General features: G+C 52.6%; 1 protein-coding gene across 1 annotated transcript; it reads right to left on the reverse strand.

Moving 5' to 3' along the window:
• Positions 1-3,401: 3,401 nt before the first annotated feature.
• SDC4 (syndecan 4) lies at positions 3,402-22,528 on the reverse strand. The gene is made up of 5 exons (XM_036902168.2): positions 22,374-22,528; positions 10,455-10,593; positions 9,288-9,334; positions 8,285-8,483; positions 3,402-5,413 (listed from the first exon to the last, which is right to left on the reverse strand). Exons 1-5 carry the CDS (start codon positions 22,440-22,442, stop codon positions 5,262-5,264), a joined length of 606 nt encoding a protein of 201 aa, XP_036758063.1. The 5' UTR covers positions 22,443-22,528; the 3' UTR covers positions 3,402-5,261.
• Between the last annotated feature and the right edge of the window lie 507 nt (positions 22,529-23,035).

A 23,035-nucleotide genomic window follows, 5' to 3' on the forward strand; every position in this document is an offset into this window, starting at 1 on the left:
CAGGGAGAGACAGGCAAAGTTCTGGGGGAAGGCAGAGCCTTGTGACCAAGCTCTTTAGGGACTCACCTTGGTGATAGAGTGCTGAAGTGGGGCTCACTCTGCCAAGTTCATCTCCAAGCCCCTATCTGATTCAAAGCATCCTCCTCTGCAACCCTGGCAGGTGTCCAGAAGTGTGCCACACGCACCTCACCCTGGGCTTCGATGTTTTTGTCCTAGCATAGACATATATACATACATACACTCTGTATATATGCTCCCTTCTCCTCACACTAATTACTCGTGTAATTTCAGAGAGGTCACCTGAAATGAAGGAACACAGATCTCATGGTGGCTTTTCAGACAACAGTCATCTTGGAGTCAAAGCTGTATGTACTAGCTGGCATGTTCACGTCACTTAACCTCTCTGCACCTCATGTTTCCTCTTCTGTAAATGGCAGTAATAGCAGTTGTTTCATAGGCTGTTACAAGATATAAAATAACTAACAGATGCAAAGCACTTTCAACGGGGCCTGGCCCCCAGTAACTACTTTCTGTGGGCCAGTTGCTCACCATTGTTAGTCCAGAAACACTTCGAGAGATGACCCCTACTGCACTCTCCCTCCGTGTAGCAGATGGAGAAATTGCTGATCTGAGGAGGTGAGTGACTTTCCAGTATTAGCTGTCTGTTGTGCAGCAAATTACCACTATTGTGGTGGGTTAAAGCAACACTAGTTTACTGTCCCACAATTTCCCTGGCTCAGGAGTCCAAGCACACACCTTACCTGGGTCTTCTATCCAAGTTCTCCCAAGGCTGTAAGCAAGGTGTCAGCCAGGGCTGCAGATTCTCTGAGGTACAGGGTCCTCCAAGCTCACACAGTTGTTGGCAAAGTTCATGTCCTTGTAGCTGTAGAACTCATGACAGCTTCTTCAAGGCCAACAAGAGAGCTCTTAACAGGAGGGTTTCAGGCCTCCTTATAAGTGCTTTCAACTGACTAAGTCTGGTCCAGCTAGGATAATCTCCCTTTTTAGTAACTCAAAAATCAACTAATTTGGGACCCTCACCTTTGCTGTCTCATGTAACCTAATCATGGGAGTGACATCCATCACATTTCCAGGTCCTGCCCACACTCAAGAGGAGGGAATAGACAAGCTGTATACACCAGAGGCAGAAATCTTCTGGGCCAGCTTAGTATTCTGAGTATCCCACTCCCCAAAACCTCCTAGCAAATTATTGGCCAGGGGGAATCTATGTGGCCTGTAGGTCTCCCATGCCCCCTGAAGGAATCACCCCATAGAAAGAGAGCGCAGTACTTCTGCTGCTTCAGAAGATTGGCAGGGTCGTGAACAAAAATGGTCCAATAGTGCCCAAAACCCACTTTGCATATTATATGCAAGCCTCAGAAATAATATACCAAGTTCCACTCCGAGTTGGCTCTCCAGGTCAGTTAACCCCGTCCAGAGTTGACCAGCCATGGGACTACGTAACCAGCCTTCAAGATGGCTTCTAATGTGTTTTAACCCTGGTGGTTTTTCCTGCTTTTCTGTAGTCTCCTTTCTCTATGAATAGGGCTGATCTGGGTGACCAGTGGGGTATTGTGGAAATGACAGTGTGTGACTCCCAGCTTGCAGCTTCCAAAAAAAGCCAGCAGCTATGTCATGAGGATATTTGACCAGCTTACGGCCAGGAACTGAGGACCCCGCCAACAGGCAGCACCAACGTGCCTGCTGTGAGGGAGCCGTCCTGGGCGTGGATCCTCCTGCTCAGTCAAGGTTACAGATGCCTGCAGCACATTCTGACTACCACCTCGAAAGACCCCAGAAGCAGCTGGCTAAGCTGCTCCCAAGTTCCTGGCCCACAGAAACTATGTGAGATATATTATGTTGTTTTAAGTCCCTAATAGAAAGAATACAGGGGCCTTCTGGGGCTAATAGCTTACCCAAAAGATGGCACTGCTCATGGAAACAAAGTTGCCTCTTATTGACCACTTACCTTGTACCAGGCTCTGACCTACCTCCCTGCAGGCTGTTGGAGCACAAGGTAACAGCTGGTGAAAGCTGAAATCTAAGTCCAGAAGTCCTGACCCACAGTCACACAGTCGCGTCATCCAACAAGCCCTAACAGAAATTGCTGCAACAATAGAAATGCTCCCTATCTGTGTGCCCTGTCCAAGAGTAACCAGCCACCAGCTGCATGTGACTACTGAGCACCAGAAATGTGGCTAGTACAACTGAGGAGCTACTTCGTTATTCTAATTAATTTACACTTAAATAACAACGTGACTAGTAGCTCCTGTATCTCGCAGCGCTGACCTAACAGATATGAGGTGCAGATGCAAGACCCAAATTATAAGGGATGGCGACCCACTCAAGCCTCATGCAGCTCAGGAAAGCAGGGTGTGGCAGGGTCTCAGGAGGAATCTGAGATACCATGGTGTTTGAGACAGGACTCAGTGCTTATGCGGGGGTTTGCAGGGCCTCAGTGAGGGGGCCCTGGGTATCATGTGATAGGCTGTGTGGTTATGAGCAGACTCCAGAGCACCACAGCCTGGTTCAAATCCCACCTCCACCGTTGGGAAGCTGTGTCACTTTGGGCAAGTTATATAACCTCTTAGCTGCAGGTCCCTATCCGTAGAATGGGCATACTGATAGCACCTCCTCTGTGGAGTTGTGATTAAGCAGGCGCATCGGTAAGCATATACTGGGTTCATGGCACTGCACGTGTGATGTGAGGGTTGCTTCCACCAGTTCCTCTCTGCACCCTTCTCGGACCCCAGAGCAGCACTGGGCAAGACGGCACGAAGGGAAGAACACCAGAGGCCAAGGCTGAACTCTGCACAAACTCAGGGCAGGCTGCCTCTCAGCGGAAAGGGACTCACCATCCTCATGGGGTTATGATATCGAGAGGTGTCGATGGTATTTGTCCACCGCCTGCCGACTGCAGGGCCCGCAGATGCTAAGCAAGGGATGGGAGTGAAGCCGGTGGACGGGGCCTGCGGCAAGGCAGAGAATCCCCGGCTAGAGGTGCTCCCCCGCCCGTTAGCAGCTCCCAGTGGATGCCACGGAGCCCAAGAGCTGCCAAATCTTCAATTTTTCCCAAGGGACGTGAGGAATCTGGGTTTTTATGGGAAACATCCTCATTTCTATAGCTGGCAACTAATCCAAGGGTTTTTGTGTGTTTTTTTTAAACATGGTGACACCTAAACAAAACATGGAGGTGGGGTGACACGCCCCACAAGCCACAAGGAGCCCATTCATTCTTCCCTCGTCTTCAGGCCCTTTCTGGCTTCTTACATCTGTCTCTGGCATCTGGTACCCCAAAGGGCATTTGCACAGGGAATTATCTTTGGCTTCACTAACATCAAGGGAACTCAGAAAGGTCAAACTCAGGATGATTTACAAACTAAAATGACAGAGGCAAGCAGTCTGGAAAGTACCTGGTTTTATTAAGTTTTTATCAAAAAATTCAGTAACAGACAACAGTGTGAGGTGGCTACAAGAAAAGGTGCTCACTCCCAACATAGCCAGAGGAAAAGGACATGGGGGGGATAAGAGGGCCCAGCCAGCTAGGCCCCCGGATTGTGGTGGTGAAAGGTACAGGGAGGGAGGGTGGTTCCCCCACCCCAGCCAGTGGGGTCAGGAGATGCAGCCTGCCCAGGCTAAGCCCCCTGGCCTTGCCTCCTTGGAGACGGAGGGTCGCAGATAACAGGCAGCAGAGCTGGGACTTCATCAGCCCTCCCCACCCTCCGCTTTGCCTGGGGAGACAAAGGTCACCCCAGCGAAGCCAGGGCTGTGACTTGTTAAGCCCGGCGTTGAGCCCTAGCAGGGCTGTCTGATAAACGGACACGGTCCCCCACCTGCACATTCGGTACGGCAGCCACTAGCCACAGGTGGCAACGGAGCACTTGAAATGTGGTTAGAGTAACTGAAGAATAAATTTTTAACTTTATGTAATTTTAATTGATTTAAATAGCTGCACGTGGCTAGTGGTTACCATATTGGACAGTGCAGCTCTCTCATTTTCTCTTAAATTTGGAGAAAGCAAATAAAAGGACACCAGCTGGGCTCAAAGCAGAAGCTATTCCAGCCCAATCAGGAGAAGGCACGACGAGAGCGCAGGAGAGGCAAACGCCCACTCAGCCACACAAACATCCACTCACTCAACCACCCCGCCAACTTCAAAAGGGAAATAGCATACTATCTCCTGAAAAAATATATTTATCTATTTTTCTAGAGCCAAGGAATAATAACAATATATTACAAGAAAAGAGACACAAATATCTCACCATCCCCTACATTATAGTTTGGAATCTGCTAGAAAATTATGTTTCAAAAAGCAACAGCTACTTACCAGAGGAAGCAGCTACAGAAAGGGCCAATGTGAGCAGGGGAGTGTGAAGTAAAAAAAAAAAAGAGGTTGGGGAGGGTATTTAAAGAAAAAGAGGAAGGGAGAAGGAGACTTGTCTGAGGCTATAAATAAGTTTAAAAAAATTAATAGAAATCATATATCCGACTCTTGCTCTCATTTTTGAGAAACAAAAGCAAAACACCATTAAATACATACTCAGTGGATGCTATGGAAACATGCAAGAGGCAAAGGACACATTAGCATCCATGCTCCTGATCAGGCACAGAGCCTCTGCATGAAGGAATGAACGGTTACAAAACAATACCCCACTAAAAATAGATTTACAAATGTTCTACAAATGCATTTCAGTATGAACTTTTAGCTCCCCTCCCTCCCCAAATAAAAAAGGTTGATTTCCAAAAGTCACTTGAAAGAGCCTAGAATGGCCCAAGGTATACCACAGACTCCTGTAGTGTGGTCACACGTGCCCTCTGACGGACACATCTCAAGGTGCAGATGGTTCTAGTTCCTTCTTCCAGGTCCTGGTAGAGGAACAGACTGTGAAAGGGAGGAGGGGTAAGGCCGCCGCTGGGACTCCCAGCAGCTCCGGAGTGGGCTCAGGGTGAGGCTTGTTCAGTAGAGGCTCCTAAGATGGGCCTGGATTCTAATCGGGAAGATTAAGAAATGATCCAATCCCAGACATGCCTTCAGAAAGGCCAAGTTTAACCCCATTTTTCTGTTGGGACAAATCAGAGGCCCAGAGAGTCAAGGAGAGGCGGGCAGGAACGGAGGGTGAAGTCTCGTTTCTGTTCCTTACAATGTAATCAGAGCTGCTAGGTCAGTATTAGGTTGCCCCCCCATCCCTCTAATGCCCACCCCTCCAAATCCTTTGGCTTCCCTCCCCCCTGAGGTCCAAGATGGTGCCCACGAGGAAGCTTCAGGCATAGAATTCATTGGTGGGGGCTTTTTTGTAGATGGGTTTCTTGCCCAGGTCGTAGCTACCCTCGTCCTTCTTCTTCATGCGGTACACCAGCAGCAGGACCAGGAACACAGCAAAGAGGATGCCCACGACACCGCCCACGATCAGAGCTGGAGAGAAAGCACGTGGGTGATGAGAGCTACTCATCAGGACCTCGGGGCACTGCCACAACCTCCCAGTGGGGTACCTCACAGCCGGGTCCTTGCCATCACCACTGCCTGTGCCGGGCACAACCTCATTTGTGAGAAGACATCAGTCACTGTATGTCACTGAGGACCAAAGAGCTCAAGTGGCAAGGCCACCATTCCAACCCACGTCTGCTCGAGTCCAAAGCCAGGCTCTTCCCGCACACCAGGCAACTCCCTAGCAACAGCTTAGCACTGACTGTGCCAGGAGCAAGAAGAAAACAGCAGGCTGAGGAAATCCCCCTGCACATCCTCACCGGAAAGTCCCGAGCACAGCGCCCCCCATGGTTGTCCCTGTGTGCGCACAAACCTAGACAGGCCTCTGCTTCTGGGTGATTTTAGGCAAGTTCCTTAATCCCTCTCATTGCAAAATGGAAATAATAGTACCTTTCTTATACGTTTGTCCTGAGGATTAAACAAACTAATCCACTTAAAGTGCTTAGAACTGTACATAGCATATGTTCAATGCACATTCATTATAAACCTTTATGGTTTATCTCTGGGTCCCTAGCACGCTACATCAGGCCTGGCACAGCGGTTAAGTGCTTCATAAATGACACTCACAGCCCAGCTTAGAGAGCAGCGCTACCCCTGGGGCACCTGCTAGTCCAGGAAGCTGGAGGTCTCTAACCACGGGCGAGCATCTGGTCTCTGCACTGTGCCAGGTGGCCTGAATAGCTCATTCCCATTTGTGGAGGGGGCAGGGATGTTTCACACAATCCATTTGGTGGCAGACTGAGTTCCCTAAGTTGGTCTTACTCAGGCTAAGAAGATTTATTTTCTGTCCCTGCGCATATTCCAAACCTATGCACAGAATGGGGACAGTGGGGCAGAGAGGAGTTAAGAAGGTCCTTTCTTGGCTAAAACTCTATGCTTAATGCAGCAACAAAGTGTCCCCAGGAAATACCAGGAAAAGCACATGGAATAATAGGTATCAACCCCATTCCTGCTTCTGTTCCCTTGCCCTCTGAGAACCCCAGATCCTCAATCGGGCCCATGGCTTGTGCTGGGAATTCCCACAAGGTCATGGTTCAAGGTCTGAGAAGTGATTTAGGAGGTTTAAATGCTAGGTCTTACCACTGCCTGGTCTTGTGACTTTGGACAAATGATTTGGCCTCCCTGAGCCTCAGTTTCCTTATCTGTAAGAATACAGATGACCAGACCTGTCTGATAGGCTTGCTGTGGTGACTCACACGAATCACATGGCATACCAAGCGCTTGAGATGCTCCCAGGTGCCATTTAGAAGCTACTGGAATGGAAGGTCTTGCCTCAGCTGGCTCAACAACTAACGTTTCACGTGAAGATCTTATACTTGTATGATTCTCAGATGGAAGATTTAAGAGATGACCTGGCTTTGGTTCTGTCTCTTATTATGTGACCCAAAGCAAGTAGTTGGCTTCCTCTGTGCCTCAGTCTCCCCATATATAAGAAACAGTTGCTAGGACTAAATCAGTGGTTTTTAAATGTTTCTTTAAAAGAAGTAGAACCCTTAGTTGCTAAGAGCAAAACCGTATGCTAATATGCCTATATATGCCAGCTAAAAGTGAAACTCTGTGGTTGAAGATGGGGAGGCCTTACTTCTAAAATATCTCTAAACAGTGTGAATCTTACAAGACTAAAAGATCTCTCAGGATCCAGCAGTACCCACACCATCCACATCACACAGAAAGTAGTGAAGTTGAAAAAAAAAGAAGAAGAATGGCCCAAGTACAGGCCGGGGTGAGGGCTGAGCTGGGCCCAGTCACCTGGGTTTATACTCCCAGGGAGCCTCATCTGCAACAGGCAGGGAAAATCCTTTACCTGAGGCAGGGCGTGGGGGGCTCTTTTCCTGTACCTCAAGGGCCCAGAGGGCTACCAGGAGACAGGAGTAACCCAGACAGCCTAGGGCACCCACTCCAGAGGCTGGTTTATTCAGACTGGCCCTCAGCCTGTAATAACGGGCCAGAAAGGGAGTTCCGTGGGATGACCCCCAAAGCTGCCTGGGAAGGAGAGAGGGAGCCCATCACCTCTCTAGATGAAGGCTCAATAGCCAGGTGTGAAAGAGCCCCTCCTGAAGCCTCACCCTGGGACAGAGCTTTCCCCACAGCACAGGAGAGTCAAGAACCCTGTGGCTCTCTCCTGAGGCCAAACACCGAACCTCTCCTGGCCTCAGTTTCTTAACCTGTCACAGGAAGGTTCCCAGTAGGCCACCCACTATGAAGGATCAATGAAGAGTCAATCAGATCATACTAACAAATCAGGGAAGCCCTTTATAGTTTGCCGGGTTATTTCAGATTCAATTTTTTCATGGAGTCATTACCAACCCAGGGAGGTATCGCTGCACCCATTTCCACAGAAGGAAACTGAGGCTCATCTCATCAACTGAGGTTGGCAAGCTTCTCAGCCAAGGTCACAAGGCTGTCAAGTGATGGAGCAGCTGGGAGGGGGTTAGCCAGTCCAATTCAAAGGTGCCTCTGGGCTTTTAAGGGATGTTTTTCAAGGAAAGTTAACTTTTAATAATTAACTCCCCAGGTGCCAAACCCAGGCTGTGAAAGTGCTTTGAAAATAGAGAAGGTCTTAAGGCCACTGAAGGACTCAGTCTATTCTTTAGAAGCCCTTGAGAGGCAATTCTTCCCCCTCCACCAGGCTGCACACCCAGAGCCACCCCTCAGGGAAGGGCAGTCCTTCAAGGCCCCGGGACACCCTGTGGCTTTAAAGAAAGGGTACCAAGGAGCTAAAGGCACGTGTGCCTCAGCACTGTCGCCCTCTGAGCCCTCTCCCCTTTGAGGTCCCTGGTGAGGAGCACCGGACCTTACCTGCCAGGACCTCTGTCCTCTCAAAGATGCTGCTGCCCTGGGCAGTGCTGGACATGGACACCTTGTTGGGCACATTGTCGCCCCCTTCAAACGGTGAGCTCCTCTTGGGAATGACCTCATTCTCTTCCAGGTCCTGGGGTTTGGTGGGGACCTGGCTGCCAGGCCCTTCCCTCTCAGGGATGTGGTTATCTAGAGGCACCTGGAAGGGGGAAGGAGAAGAGACAACACTCAGGATGGTTTGGGAAGAGACCCAGGGCAGAGGACAGGGACAGTCAGCCAGATGGGGAGACTGGTTCTGGCATCCCACTGGCTGAACCATGTGGTCCTCGGGCAGAAATCAGCAACAGCCCCTCAACAATTATGCTGTCAAATCCTTACCCTCAATTTTTCTAGTAGATCTGCCCCAAATGGGGAACGAATAGTGTAACCACGGGCACAGGGAAGCCGATGTTGGTCAGTGGATTATTCCAAAGAACCACTCCGAAGGGCAGTTTGGCAACTGCAGAAACAACCTGCCCTTTGAGGCAACAATTTTGCCTATGGGATTCCATCCTAAGGAGCTCATCATAGATTTGTGTAAAAGATGCTTGCTGTAGTGTTGTAATTCTAGAGTATCAAAAAGTTATAAAGAACTTCTGCATCAGTAAGGGAACCAAGTGAGCTACGATTAGTTGTAAAAATGAATAGGAGGAACATTTAATTACCTGGAGAAATACTCATGACCACTATAAGTGAAAACTGCAGTACATAGAACTATATACACATAATTTGATATGGGTGTTGGGAAATACCTAGAGATGCACAGAGAAGGTGCTGGCAACACACTAGGTGGTGCCAGTGATTATCACTACAGGGAAGAGGGCCTACCACTGCCCAGTTAGGAGCCCCAGGCCGCAAATAAATACCTCTTGCAGGGTGAGGTCAGACCCCCCCTCAGACTGCCCCTCTCAGCAAGTGTTACAGAGCAGCAAGTGGGGAGAGGAAAAGGCGTGTAGCTACTTACCAAGGGCTGGATTACTTTAGGGGAGATCTCGGGGTCCTCTGAATCATCTGTAAAGTCAGAAAGGCTGTGTGAGCATGAGGTCAGTTACCCCTAGATAGATGACCCCTTCTTCAGCCACGGCTGGTGGGAGTCCTAACTTACAACTGGCCCCCTAGCGCTGAGTCCAGCGAGCGACCGCTCGCACCCAGCCTCAGTCACCTCGTCTGTACAATGGAGCTCCTAAGACCCGCCTCCCCGGCTCTTTCACAGGAGTGCTGAGCCAGGATCTGGGCAGATGCTCTGTCAGCACCAAACCCTTGCTCCATAAAGTGTGGAGCCAGGGACTGGGAGCTGGTTAGACATGCAGAATTTCGGGGCGCATTCAACCAGAATCATCATTTTAACGAGGCCTCCAGGAGATTCATTTGAGAAGACTGTAGATTATAATATTAAATACTAGAAATTGCAATGTTAAAATATTTACTTAGTATGTGCCCAGAGCTTTAATTCAGTCCGATCCCACACCCTGATGTACTGTCATTCCCATTCCCATTTTACAGATTAGGAAACCAAGCCTCCGAGGTCACAGAGTGGCAGTCTGAACTCAGGGCAATAGCTCACTTTTCAGATCGTTACACCACCTGGCACACAGGAGGGACACTTCTCAGTATCTCTGTCTGGCCCAGCAGCCAGGGCCCCGGAAGTCACAGAAGACCGAGGGGTTCCCGCCCCTGGCCAGGCCAAGAGGCCTGGGTGCCTTCATCTACTCCCCTCCCCCTCTGAAGCAGGGGCTTGTTCTTGGTTCCCCACCCACATCTCTGCCCACACACACCCCCAGGCTCCTGAGCTGGTCCTTTCGCTTTCCTTTTCAAAGGAAGAAAAACACGATCTATTCTCCACCTCAGCCCCACCCCCGCCATGCCCTTGGCCATAGGTGGACAGGTCCAGGCTGGTGCTCGGAACACCTAGAGCTACAAATGAACTCAAATCAACAAACTCTCCCAGGGAAGGTCTCTGGGTAACTGGTCGATCCAGTTACCTTTGTTTCCCCTTTATTGAGGGTGGGGGGAAATGCAGAAAAGTCCCCACAAAAATCCACATCTCAAAGTGTGGTCACTTCCCCTAGTTGGTGAGGCCACCTTCCCTCCAGCCGCACGCCCCAGGACTGCCACATCACACCCTTCATACCCAGATCTCCAGAGCCAGACAGCTCAAAGTCCTCAGGTTCCTGTCCAGGCCCCCCAACATCCTCATCATCTGGTAGGGCGCCAGAAAAGTATCGGCCTTCTAGGAGGTCTTGGGGGTCAATGACTTCGGTCTCTCGGATCTAGGGTGAAAAAAAGGAGATGCATCAGTCAATAGCCCCTATAACAGCCTAGAAAGGGTACTGGAAGGGGGTCAAGCCAGAGCCTGGCAACCTGGGTTCTGAACCCCTCCTGGCTCCTGACTTGCTGTCTGATCTTAGGCCTAAGTCTCTTTTCCATCCTGGGCTAATAAAACCATGAAGTATAATAATCAGAATATAAATATCAGTAGATACCTTCACTAAGTACCTGCTATGTGCCAGGCCCTGTTCTTAACAACTTTAAAGGCATGTCTTCAGCCCCATTTTACAACCAAGGAAACCGGGTACTTCCTTCTGACACAGAGAGCAGCTGAGAGAGTGAGGATCAGCGTAGGACTGCCTGACTTCAGAGGCGGAGGCCCCATCCACACAGGCCGGCCCCCGGTGGGATCCTCCGGGCTTCTATGATGCAGTCACAGCTGATTCAGCCACGGCAGGGAGAGCGCTGCTGGCTCTGGCCTTGCCTAGTTGTGGACACCTTTCCCAGCTGAGTCAGACGGGCTGGGACAGGCAGGGCTGGCTCACCCACATCCCAGGACAGCCTCAGGTCAGGGCACTGCCCAGACCTGGTGACTCAAGAGTGCACAAAGCACGTTCTCTCATTCAGCCTTCCAAACATCTCCCGTGGAACCAGTCCGCCACCAGCGCTGTCACAGCACTGCCAGCGGGCACAGAGGCACAGTTCCTGCCCTCACAGACCCTCCACTCCTGCATCCACAAGTGTCACTCAGCCCCTATCCCGTGGGGACCTGGCTGGTGACAGCAGAATCTTAGTAGGTCCACCCCCACTGAGCAGCTTTCAAAAGGAAAGTGTCAAAGGTCCCGGGAGGCAGAGAACTTTCCCAAGGTCCTACCGAACAGCAGCTACTCTGCGCCCAGCCCCTGGAGCTGGACAGAGGAGGAATCTTCAGAATGCGTACCAGCCTTCCCCTGGCCTCTGTCCGCCCACAGGACAGCAGCCCTGGGCAAACTCATTCTTTCCCAAATTTATCCAAACATTAAAGGGCCTACTATGTGCCAGAAGAGTTGGGGTTTCAATGAAATTTAATACACACCCCTCTCCAAGATAGTCTGTCCCATCTTCTTTCCCAGAGCCCCTGACTGCTGTGGGTGTGGGGGTGCTCTGCTCAGAACCACAGAATTCTAGCTGGAGAAGCCTGTCCTCTCATTTCACATAAATTGAGAGAATTTGAGCCCTAAACAGGGCAGTGACTTGCCCAAGATCACGCAGTGAGTTAGCCACATAACTCAGCCTGGCAAGAGGTCTGGTGTCAGTTTCTGACTGCCCCAGGCTGTCCTTAACCCAACTGAGACTGTTGGTGACAGGATGGGAGGGAGCCTGAAGGAATATCTATTCCTAAGACAAGGTTACCCAAGGGAGAGGCCCAGCCTCCTGGACTCCCTCCACAGGTTTCTGGGGAAAGGCAGGCAGAACCAGACTGTCGTGCCCTCTTCCACCCCCTCCACCCACCGGATTCCTGGATTCCTGGAAGGGAGCGGAGTCAGGCCAGGAGGAGGGCAGTGGGCAGGCAGCCCCTTCCCCCCTGCCGGATGGGAGCACTGCGGCTGAGCCCCTGGCACCCAGGGAGGCGGGGAGCCAGAAGGGGTTAAGCCCTGGTTAGGGATGACTTCATGACTCTGGAATCAGGAGCTGTTGAGCTGCTGGCGCTGGAATTTCAGCCCCAGCCCCCGCACAGCCCCGTGCCTGTGGCTTTGGTTTGGCAGCTCAGGAGGAAGGTTCCTCCATCTTTGTGCAAGCTGCCTGTCCCCAGGGTGAGGTCCCTGTATCCCTACCCCCATCTCCTGCTGCAAATCCCCCTGGGGCCCCAAATCTGAAACAGTAGGATCCCCCTGACTTACCAAACTAAGCACTTAGCATGAAGCAGGTCCTCCAAATAGATCTTTTTTGCAAAAGTAGAAACAAGGGCTCAGAAAGGTAAAGTTCTCTGCCTAAGGTCACTGAGGCAGAAAGTGGCCACATTGACCAGAACCCAGGCTTGGGTTACCAGAGTCTTTATCCACATACATAAAAACACATGCATGAACACATGTGTACATAGAGTGACCACTTACCCAGGCTAGGAGGGGGCCCTGTTAAGTGAAGGTCAAACCCAGACCAGGAGGGCAAGAAGGTATGTGGCCACTTGTTGACCTGGCCTGGAGACCAGACGGCTGTGGGGAGTCAGAGTTCAAAGTCCTCCAAATGGGCTGTTTCAGACTGTGACCCTCCCCAGCTCCCTTTGTCCCCAGGGAGCCATGGGAGGTTGTTTACACATCCTGCCTTTTAGTATGTGAAAGTGCTAAGGGGTGTTTCAAAACATCCCACAGGATGAGCATGCTGATTGGCACGGATAACACTGGCATTAGTGAAATGGGAAGACTAAGAGAGGAGGCCGGTCTGGTGATCCTGGAGCCAAGTCAGCAAGTACCAAACCTGGGCTGAAACCCAGATTTATTCCCAGTTCAGCCCTCTTAGTGGTTGCCTGGTAATCCCCAACCCTTCATATTTTTATTCCAGGTTCCTGAAGAGGATAACCGAGGGTGTCAGTGGCACGGCCAGGATCAGAGCCCATCAGACACCCATTCCAGTGCTCTAAAAGGTCGGGGTCCCTAAGGACCACACTAGGTAAGCCTAGGTGCCCTCCCACAGCAAGACAAGGGGCTTGGAAGAAGCTCTGTGAGGTGTGCAGATGGGAGAACACAGGAAACTAAACCTTTCCTCAACCCCAAGGCATCCCCTCTGCTTGTCCCTGGCCCCTTCTGTGCCCATGACCCTGACAAGAGGGAAATTCCCAAGGGGGCAGCCAGCAAGACAGGACCAAGCTCGTGGGATTGTGGGCAATCACCCCCATTTGTGCAGGGGTAGGGAGGTGGAGGGGTGCACCTCCAGCCATCCTTGCCCAGCCCTCTTTTCAGACAAGGCCCATTCATTCTGGGGTGACTTTGAAGAACAAAGCAGGCCATCCAGGAGCCAGGCCCAGCCCTGACCAGAGAATGACCTGCCCCTGCCCCTGGCTAAGGACGTGGTCTGTGCTGGGCTCATCCCACCCTTACCCTGGGAAACATCTGTCCACCCGTGCTGCACACGCAGGCACCCCCTGGGCCCTCTGGTCTCCCTGTATTGTTGTCCTTCTCACAGACTCACAAGAGAAACCACCAGGTGAATAAGGCAGTGGGCCTGGGTCCCCCAGACCCTGCCTGCCCTGATGCCTGGGGGTTTAGAGATGCTAGACACTTGCCCCAACTACCCAGAGAAAAGAAGAAAGGGTGGGTGCCGTTTTGTTCTAAAGGGACTCACACCTGCCAACAGGAGGTTTCTGAGGACAGACAGCCCAACCATCTCACAACTCAGCAAACAGATTGAAAGACAAGAGACTTTGCCAAGGTCACTCAAGCAGCTGGAACACAGCTGGGCTGAGAACCTTGGTCTCCTGGCTCTTGGGCTGGGCTTGTCCACCCTCCCCACTTCCCAGGTCTCAGTGAATCTACAGGCCACAGCTATCATGCCAGATACATTCTCCACCCAGTCCTTAGACCAGAGAGAGGCATTACATTCAGGAAAGATCACCAACCCTGCCACAGTCCTGCAGCTTCAGTCACCAGGACAAGCACGGGCTGGGGTGACTAGCATGGTACCCACTACACGTCAGGCACCAAGCGAGGCTTCGATATATGAGCTCACTTTATTGGCACAACAGCCCTGGCAGAAAACTGAGGCTCCCTGAGTCATTCATCCCAGGTCACACAGCTAGAAAGCGACAGAGCTGGGATTCAACCTAGATCTTTCTCAAGACCATGCCTTAGCCACAACCTAACTTCTCAGTGCCATCAACACTTCACCTCTTCACCCCAACCCCACCGCCCACACTGCCAGGCCAGGTTCCCAGGAACTCCTGCCCCTCACCAGGTAGTAAACGAAGGTGAAAGTGATATTGCTTAAGCAAAAGAACAGCAACTTGGCTGGGGTACCAGGGAGAAGTTCAGGGTCAGGACTTGGCTAACTGTGAACGGGTGGGAGGAAAACAGGGAGGAGAACCTCCCCCCACCTGGCTCCTCCCCAGGGAAGACAGTGTCAGGGACACACTTTAACCCTTTTTTCAGGAGATGAAACCAGGACAATTGGGCAAGCCAAACTGGGGAGGAGTGGGGATGGCAAGTACCCTGGGCTCCAACTACTGAAGCCACCAGAGTGATCCCAGCAGGAGATCCCCAGGAAGGGCCACTGATACAGTCACTGTCCTCCCCCTGCCGCCTTTTGAAGGGTCAGAGATCCCCCAGAATGAGCAAAACCTGGGGGCCACAATTAGGAATCTGAAACGAAGGATTCACCCCCACAGTGGCTACTGGTAAAGGCAGACCGGCAAGCAGACTGCAGTTCTCCCACTTAACTCTACGGCCCTTGGGGGTTACTTCCCATCTCAAATCCTGTTTCCTCTTTTTGTCACCAGGACCATCGCATCTGCAGAATGAGGAGGATTAAGTGAAATGCACTGGTGTGAGTAAGGGACCCAGCCCTGGGCCTGGCTCACAGCAGGTGCTCAGTGAGTAGCTGCTATTATTAATCTCTACCTACTTCACTCTGGCTAAGGGGATTAGTGCTCAGAGGGTCTGAGAGGCCTGGGAAAAGCTGCAGTAGTTCCATTGCTACAAAGAAGGTGGTCGGTGAATGGGGAGGTGTTTTTTGCAAACCATGAAGGGATGTAATCAATAATGGGTATTTATTTTGACTCTGAAACCAGAGACTTTTCAGCAACCAATCTGATCTCTTGAGACTGTTTGAGAGAAAAAGACCCAAAGATGAGCAGACACCTGCCCAAGGTGGTACAATGTGGAGCACCTGTCCTAAGCACACAGGCAGAGAGAAGACCAATTGTATTTTCCCAAAAGGAGCAAACGGCAGTGGCCAGGGACACCTGAAATTCTTCTTGGGGACCTGTATCCCCAGAGTATTTCCTGACCTCCCAGGGGGATGAAAAAAATACCTAGAAGGCAGAGAGAAACCACATACCAATCCACCACCTGCTGCTCTGGTACCTGAAGGGTTAAGCCAGGTCTGGGGATGGGGGTGGGATGGGGGTTGGGGTGGGATGGAGGTTCAAATGTCTCGCTCTGCCCACTCCGAGGTTGGGTTACTCTGAACACAATCACTCAGGAGAGCAGCCAGGCTGGGCACTGCTAGCAGCCAGCTTTTCACCAACCCTCGGGCAGCCCATTCCCACAACAAGGATCCTGGGGTGCCAGCTGAGAAAGGGGTGGGGGTGGGGTGCTTCTGTGTAGCCTGGTCATCCCCCTGCCAGGGGTTGATGTAGTACCCTGTCACTAACTCCCCAGGAGACCTTGAGAGATCCCCTCTTTGGGCCTTGGTTTCCCCACCTGTAAAAGGCAGCTCTCATAGACAAGCCTCCCTCTGTCCCAGGCCGGGAACCAAGCTGGGCGCTGCTCCGATTACCGCTAGAGACAGCAGGGAGGGGCCTGGCCCCCTCGGGCCGCAGACACAGAAGGCCATGAAGCTGGGGCTTGGAATCTAGGCAGCGGATCCCAAGTCCCTGCTGGACCCACGGGCAAGGAGGTAAACAAGCCTCCCGTGTTCCCAGCGGCGGAGTCGGATAGCCTTGTCTCCACCGATCCTATCAGCCCTGGGCGCTGGCTTCCTGCCCTCCCCAGCCTCCCCCTCCTTGCCCCCGCCCAGTGTGAGGAAGCCACCGCTCCAGACCGGGTCAGTCGGCCCCACCGACAGCTCCTGGCCAGGCTTCCCGGAGGCAAGGAGTGTCCCCATTCCAAGTGACCAGCCCAGCCCTTAGTCGCCCCTGCCCCCATGCCCTGAGGTCCCGGTGGGGCAGCCAGCCTCGCAGGCCTGACTGACAAGCCAGGTCCCACCAAGTCATTTTGTCCACACATACCGGCTGCTCCCTGCCTCTCTTTCCATTACCCCAGGTGTCACCTGACTTGCAGCCTCTTCTACGGTGCCAGAGAAAACTGGGGCAGCTGAGCTCAGGGTCTGAAGGCCGAGGGGCAGGAAAAGGCAGAGTAAATGGAGGAATGAATGGGAGGGGCTGGGTGGAGGGTGGGGAAGGGTGTGGGACCCAGGGTGGGTGGGGGTTATCAGGCAGGTAGAGGGGGCTGTACAAGGCCAAACTGGGAAGACCTGTTCAGATCACAAAGTGATCTTTTAGGGAACTCCTCCAGCGCTCTGGAAAGGATTAAGAGTTATGAACCCCAAGACCTCTAACCATCGGTTTACATTTTCAAGGTGCACACAGACACCACCTCCCCAAAGCCACGCTCTGGTTAAGAACCCTTGTTTAGTTGCTAATAATAAACTCAACTTAAGCCAGCACTATAGGAGTTTGCCAAATACCGATTATGACCCTGGAGTGACACAGGTGTTTTAAAGAGGACACACTGGAACTCACACCAGGGAAGTGACAATCTATTAACCGCATGTCCCTGGGTGAGGGGCTGGGATGGGGACTCAGGTTTTTCTGGCTGTGAAACGTACCCCCTTCCCTGTCACCCAGCCTCCAGCAGAGGGACAGAGGAACTGTGCACAAATGTCATCAGCGCATTAATAACAAACCCGCCCAAGAAGACAGATTCCTTGTACTTCTAGGGTTAATCAGGCCCCAACCGTTGACACGTGCCTTCTCCTCCCCTCTCTCTGGGCACCCTGCAGTGAAAGCTAGCTCTTCAGAACACTACCTTTTCTGTCCACCATCACACGCGCCCCCAAAGTCCAGAGCACTATTTGCAATTCACTCAGCCTCCGTGGACCAGAAACCATGCCCCTCCAACTCCAGAGAGGGACCCCCTAGTCCTGGAAAGGGGCCCAGTGGTCCCATACCCTTTGCAACTCCCCTGCCCCCTCCAGGCTGCAAGCTACTCCGTTGGGGGTTCCCATAGATCCCAGCAGGAGGGGTGGGGCTGCCAAGAACTGGTTCTTGTTTAAATATAAACCCATCTGATAATTAGCAAACAGCCCACTTCTAAGACAAACAAATAGGAGATTTGGGCTGCATCAGCTCCACCCGCGACTCCTCCCTTCCCAACTTGCAGCTGTTGGGGGAGGGGAAAAAGCCTTCCAGGGGCCCTGGAGGTGGGATCCTGAAACGTACAGGACCACCTGGCATCCAGGTGGCCTGGGCAAAGAAGGGTATTGTCACTAACTGCTCCCTACCAGGCACCTACTGGGAGCCTCACCTGCAGACCTGTCTTCTCCCACAAGCTTCACCACAATGCCCATCTTCTCACAGACCAGGGAGCTGAGCCTCAGAGTTTGAGTGACCAGTCCAAAGCCAGGTGTAGGAAGAAGGGGACTTCAGAACTCTGGAGTTAGGGCTGCCTAACTCCAAACCAACCAACCAACATTCTAACACTCTCTAGTCAGTCCCAGGAAGCAAAGAAAGGGCATCAGAAAAATCAGAGACTGCTGGGGTCAAATCAGAGCTGGACTGTGCCAGCTTTGCTCTATGAGCTCAGACCAGCTATAGCTTCAGTTCTGCTTTCAGAGAAAAAAAGCACTACCTGCCCTGCAGAAGTCTACAGACCAGCTTGGAGGACTGGATGAACTCTACCGTGTCAAAGTCCACACCCAGGCGAGGCCCCGTGAAGGTTTGGGGTTGAGTACTAATTTTCCCTGTGTGTCCTCCCAAGCACTTGTCTTTAATAAGCCCTCAAAGAAAAGGTAAAACCCTGGAGCCCATTCCAGCACTCCCACCAGGGCCATGCTATCAGCCAAGAGGTTGAAAGGAAATGGGTGAGTCAGGCGGGCCAGCTACTACCGTCCTCCAGGGACTCAGACACCTGTCCAGCCCCCTCCCCAATTTTAAACAGTCATTTGGAAATCACACCCACCAGTCCAGAAGGCTGAGGACAACTAGAAGCCAGTTCAACCCAAGAGACAACTGGGGTGGAAAGCCCAGTCTGTCTCTCCAGCAACTCATTTAGGCCGGCTCAGCACTCCAAGTCCTTGGAAAGGCCCTGTTTCCAGGAGTTGTGGGTGGCAGGTGCTGAATGTCAGCCCCCACTCCACCCCACTCCAAATTTCTCTTCTTTAGCTTCTTTACCATGGAGGCCAAGAAAGCTGCCCTCCCTCCACCAGCGGGTCTCATGGCAGAAGGTCCCTGCAGGGCTTTGGTCCAACCTCTTCATTATGGAGTTGGGGACACTGAGACCCCAGGATAGGTCATCTTTGCTCAAGGTCACCCAGGCCTTGACATTCATAAGTAGTATCTACCTTTAAATCCAGCCAATTCCACTGAGACCCAAAGATAGGTCATCTTTGCCCAAGGTCACCCAGAAAGCAACTGAGAAGTAGAATCCATGGTATCTACCTCAAAACCCAGCCAATTCCTTCATCTGGAATGTTCTCGGAGGACACTCAAAGCAAACACCTTGTGTTATCAGACAGACCTGGTTCTGACCTTGGCAAACCACTACATTCCACTGAGCATTGGTTTCCTGTAAAAATTCAGATAATGATACCTACCTTACAATCGCTGGGAGGCATTCCTATTAGTAATAAATAACCTCAGCGTACCTTTCAGAACGAAGTTATGCACATGAATTTATTTATTCATTATACAAACATTTCCTGAGTACTATGGGACAGGTTACTTCACTAAAAATGAATAGAGCAGAGTTCCTGCCCTGGGTGCATATGATATTAACTGTCTCACAAACCATAACTTTCTTTAAGGGAGGTAATGCCTTAGATGTCTTTATGGTTTCCATGGTCCCTTTGAAAGAGTAGGCACTTAATTATTAACAGAATATCCGAGTGGAAAGGACTCTCAAGGCCATTTGGTTGACCCCATTTTTACAGATGGGAGCTGTCAACTCAGAGAGGAAAAGGGACCCAACCTCACAAAGACCTCCAAACCAAATAGCTCTCCGCGCTTCTAAGAATTCCAAAGAGCTCTCTGGCTGCTCAAAGGGTCCTAGACCTCCTGGGCTTCCGTCCACACCTCCTTCTGCACAATCAAGGAGAGAATTCTCAAGAAGACCAGAAATATCTCTAAGCTAAAGTATGGCCAGAGGGCGGGGGATATGTCCCCAGAACGGACTGGGCCTGGTGCCATGTCAGGGGGCTGTGCCCCTGGGTAGCAACACCTCTGGTGGGGGGGTCTGGCTCCCAAAACAAGGCTGCCTTTAATTGGCCAGGGAGGGAGTGGCAGGAAGGCTGTTCAGGGGAATGCTCCCAGCTGGACAGGAAGAACTGGTTTAGGGTGGCAAGTCCCACCAAAGAGAAAAGGCTGGCTGCTCAGCCGGGGCTCCCTTGCCTAAATCTGTGGCACCTGGCTGGGGTGCGGGGGGCACCACCCAAGGGAAGGGTAGGCCTTTGGCTTAAACTTCAATAGTGCTATTGGGGGTGACTAAATCACTGGACATGATTCTGGTGGCCTGGATGCTCTCTGTCACCCCAAAGTGGCACCATTTTACCTCTGTCAGTCCCCTCATTGTAACGTGGGCACAATATAAGCCCCACATGCTAGGCTTTTTGTGAGGATAAAATGCACCATCTGGCATATGGAAAGCACTCAGTAACTCATAACTTCTTTTAGCAAACCCTTCTCCATGGGCCTTAGTTTTCTCCACCTGCAAAAAGAAAAGGCCGACTGGGTCATCTCTATGGATTAGATCTCTATCTAATCCAGCTGTGACTAGTTCTGATTTTTCCACCTACAACCTTGGGAGGAAAGGGTGCAGGGAGGCAAAAGGGGAAGCCCTGTGAGCCAACCAAAAGGGGAAGGCCTGTGACATTAGCCAGGAAGGGGAGCACTGAGGTCAGGATGGGAGAGATGGACACCTGTCAGGAAGCAGCTGCTCAGGGCCGCCTTCTCCCCCAGCTGACGGGTCACCAGGTGCAGGGCTGCTACAGTCCCCTTCCCCCAAACCACATCCCTCGGACTGCCCCTTGGACACAGCTGTGTGCTCCTCACACTGAGCACCTGCAGACTCAGCAGCCCCTGTGCCCACATGGGCACGTGACTGGGCCCATGCAGTTAACTCACCTCCTGGGTTTTTCCTCTCCCCAACACTGGCCCACCCACGGGGCCCAGAGTGGCATTCCTTCACACGCCTCCCCAGCTGCTCACCTCCACATCTTCAGGGCCCAGGGTAAAGCCCTGCCCCCGAGCAGCACTAGGCTGTCTTGGCCTTGGAGTCCTGGCTCAGCCACTAACCTTCTGGCAAGGTTGTCCTTAGTTTGGGGAAGTCATCACCTCACTCTGGGCCTCTGCTTCCTTCCACTTTAGAATTCCTTGAGACCAGCCAGCCCAAAATCTCAACGGATTCTAAACTCTTGAGTTACCCGAGGAAGGGACGCAACAACAGCCACCACTCAGAGTAGAATCAGACTACAACTTATGAGCAGGAACTTGGAAGTTGGACTGCCAAATTTGAATCTGACTCAGCCCCTTATGAGCTGTGTGACCTTGGACAAGTTAGTTAACCTCTCTAGCCTTGATGAGTTTAAGAATAGTAAACGTAAGTGTTGTCAGAATTCAGCTAGTTAACGGACAGGTCATTAGAACACCCTTTAGAAAGCTATTAGAACAGTGCCAGGTGCCCAGTATGTGCTCAGTGTTTGCTATCATTACTGCACCCTACAATTGTGCTGGAGGTAATTGCTCAGGGTCTCGCTCATTCCTCTGCGGATGCCTGCGGGGAAGAAATAACTTCCCCCTAAGTCAGCCCAGAGAAATAGGAGCCCCGTAAAGGAATTGACATTGACGACCTAATTCTACCAACTTGCTCCCCACAAAACCGGGGCTTAAGGGCACAAAGGGGGAACAAAAAGCCCAAGCCCCTGGGGGACAGATCGCTTCCCAACGATTCCTGGGCCCCCAGCTTCCCAGATGAGATTGCCTCCCTCCCCCACAAGTGGCTGCTGAGACGAATGGCACTTCTGGTGGCCCCAGACTTTGTAAACTACAGCAGTGAGGAGAAGCTTCTCGGGGCTCACTGAGGCCTTCTCTCCCCAGTCCCCACCCAAGGTGGGTGCTCTGATTTCCCCTCTGCAGTTCAACAGAAATGACCACTCTTACAGAAAGCAAGAGCTTAAGCTCCTGGTGAAGTGCTGATCCTAAACCATCCGCCCTTGAAAGATCAGAGTCCCAACTTAGTGGGGACCCTATGCAGCACCGGTCACCTCCTGCCGCACTACCCTTTGTGCAGACGGGGAAATTGAGTCTCAGAAAGGGCAGGTCCTTGTCCTAAGCCACTAGCCAGTGGCAGGGCTGGGGCCAGAAGTGAGGCCAGGACGCGCTTCTCCACTCCTTCGTGTGCGAACAAGGCCCCGCAAGAACCCTAAACCCCTCCCCCTTCCAAGTACATGCAGCCCCCACCCCCGTCCCCAGGCCGGGTCGGATTCTAAGCTGCTTGTTCCTAGCGCCCGCAGAGAACGAGGAGGAGGATTCAGAGCTTCGAGCCTGTCCCAGGATCACCAGGGAAGGGGCAAGAGGGTGAGGGAGAAGAGGTGACACCGGCTTAGTCACGTCCCAGCTTAGAGCCCGCGGCGGGGCGAGGCCGGAGGGAGGCGGGAGAGCCACAGGCTAGGCGCGCACGGCGCGCGGAGGAGCCACCCCACGCCGGAGCCTCCCAGGGACCCCGGAGCCAAGTTTCCAACAGTTTCCCCGGCCTCTGCGTCTAGTTGCGGGGGGGGGGGTCGGGCGCAGTCCCCGGAGAGCACCCAATCCCAGGCCCCCAGGAACAAAGGAGGCACCGGTCCGCCCCCCGCCCCCCGGGGATCTCCCAGCACCCACCGACTCGGCGGCAGCGGCGGGGGCGCCAACCAGGAGCAGGAGCAGCGCGAACAGGCGGGCGGGAGCCATGGTACCGCAGACCGGCGAGGGCGCGCAGGCGAGTGACCGGCGCGGGCGCGCTGCCCTTCTTATAGGCGGAGGCCGGTCCCGCCCCGCCCCCGCCGCCGCTCCCCGCCCGGAATTCCCCCGCGAAAGCTGGGCCTCCGGGGCGCTGCTCCCGGCCGCCCGCGCAGAGCTGGAAACCCCGAGGGAGCCGCCCCGGGCGCTCCTGCCGGCTCCCAGTCCACCCCGAGTCCCAGTCCTCCAGCAGCCCCAGCGCTCTTTACTGACCCATTCTATCCCCTGCTAGGCGGCCCCAGAGATGGCTGCGTCTAACCCTGTTTATAGTTGGGGAAACTGAGGCCCACGGACGGGAAGGACTTGCCCGGAGTCTTCAGTTGAGACTCGCGCTCTTCAAACGGGGTACGATCCCCTCGGAAGACTTCCCAAATGGGAGAGTTGTAAGGGGCCAGCATGCTTTCCGTAAGTTAAGTATTTCAGTCTTTGCCGGCCTTACGGTTCTTGCCACAGTTGCTCAAACTCTATAGCGTCGTAGCTCAAAGGCAGCCATAAATACTTTAAAAAATGAGCATGACTGTGTTCTACTAAAACAGTACAGAACA

This window comes from Manis pentadactyla, chromosome 5, assembly GCF_030020395.1.
Source record: "Manis pentadactyla isolate mManPen7 chromosome 5, mManPen7.hap1, whole genome shotgun sequence".
Classification (NCBI taxonomy): domain Eukaryota; kingdom Metazoa; phylum Chordata; class Mammalia; order Pholidota; family Manidae; genus Manis; species Manis pentadactyla.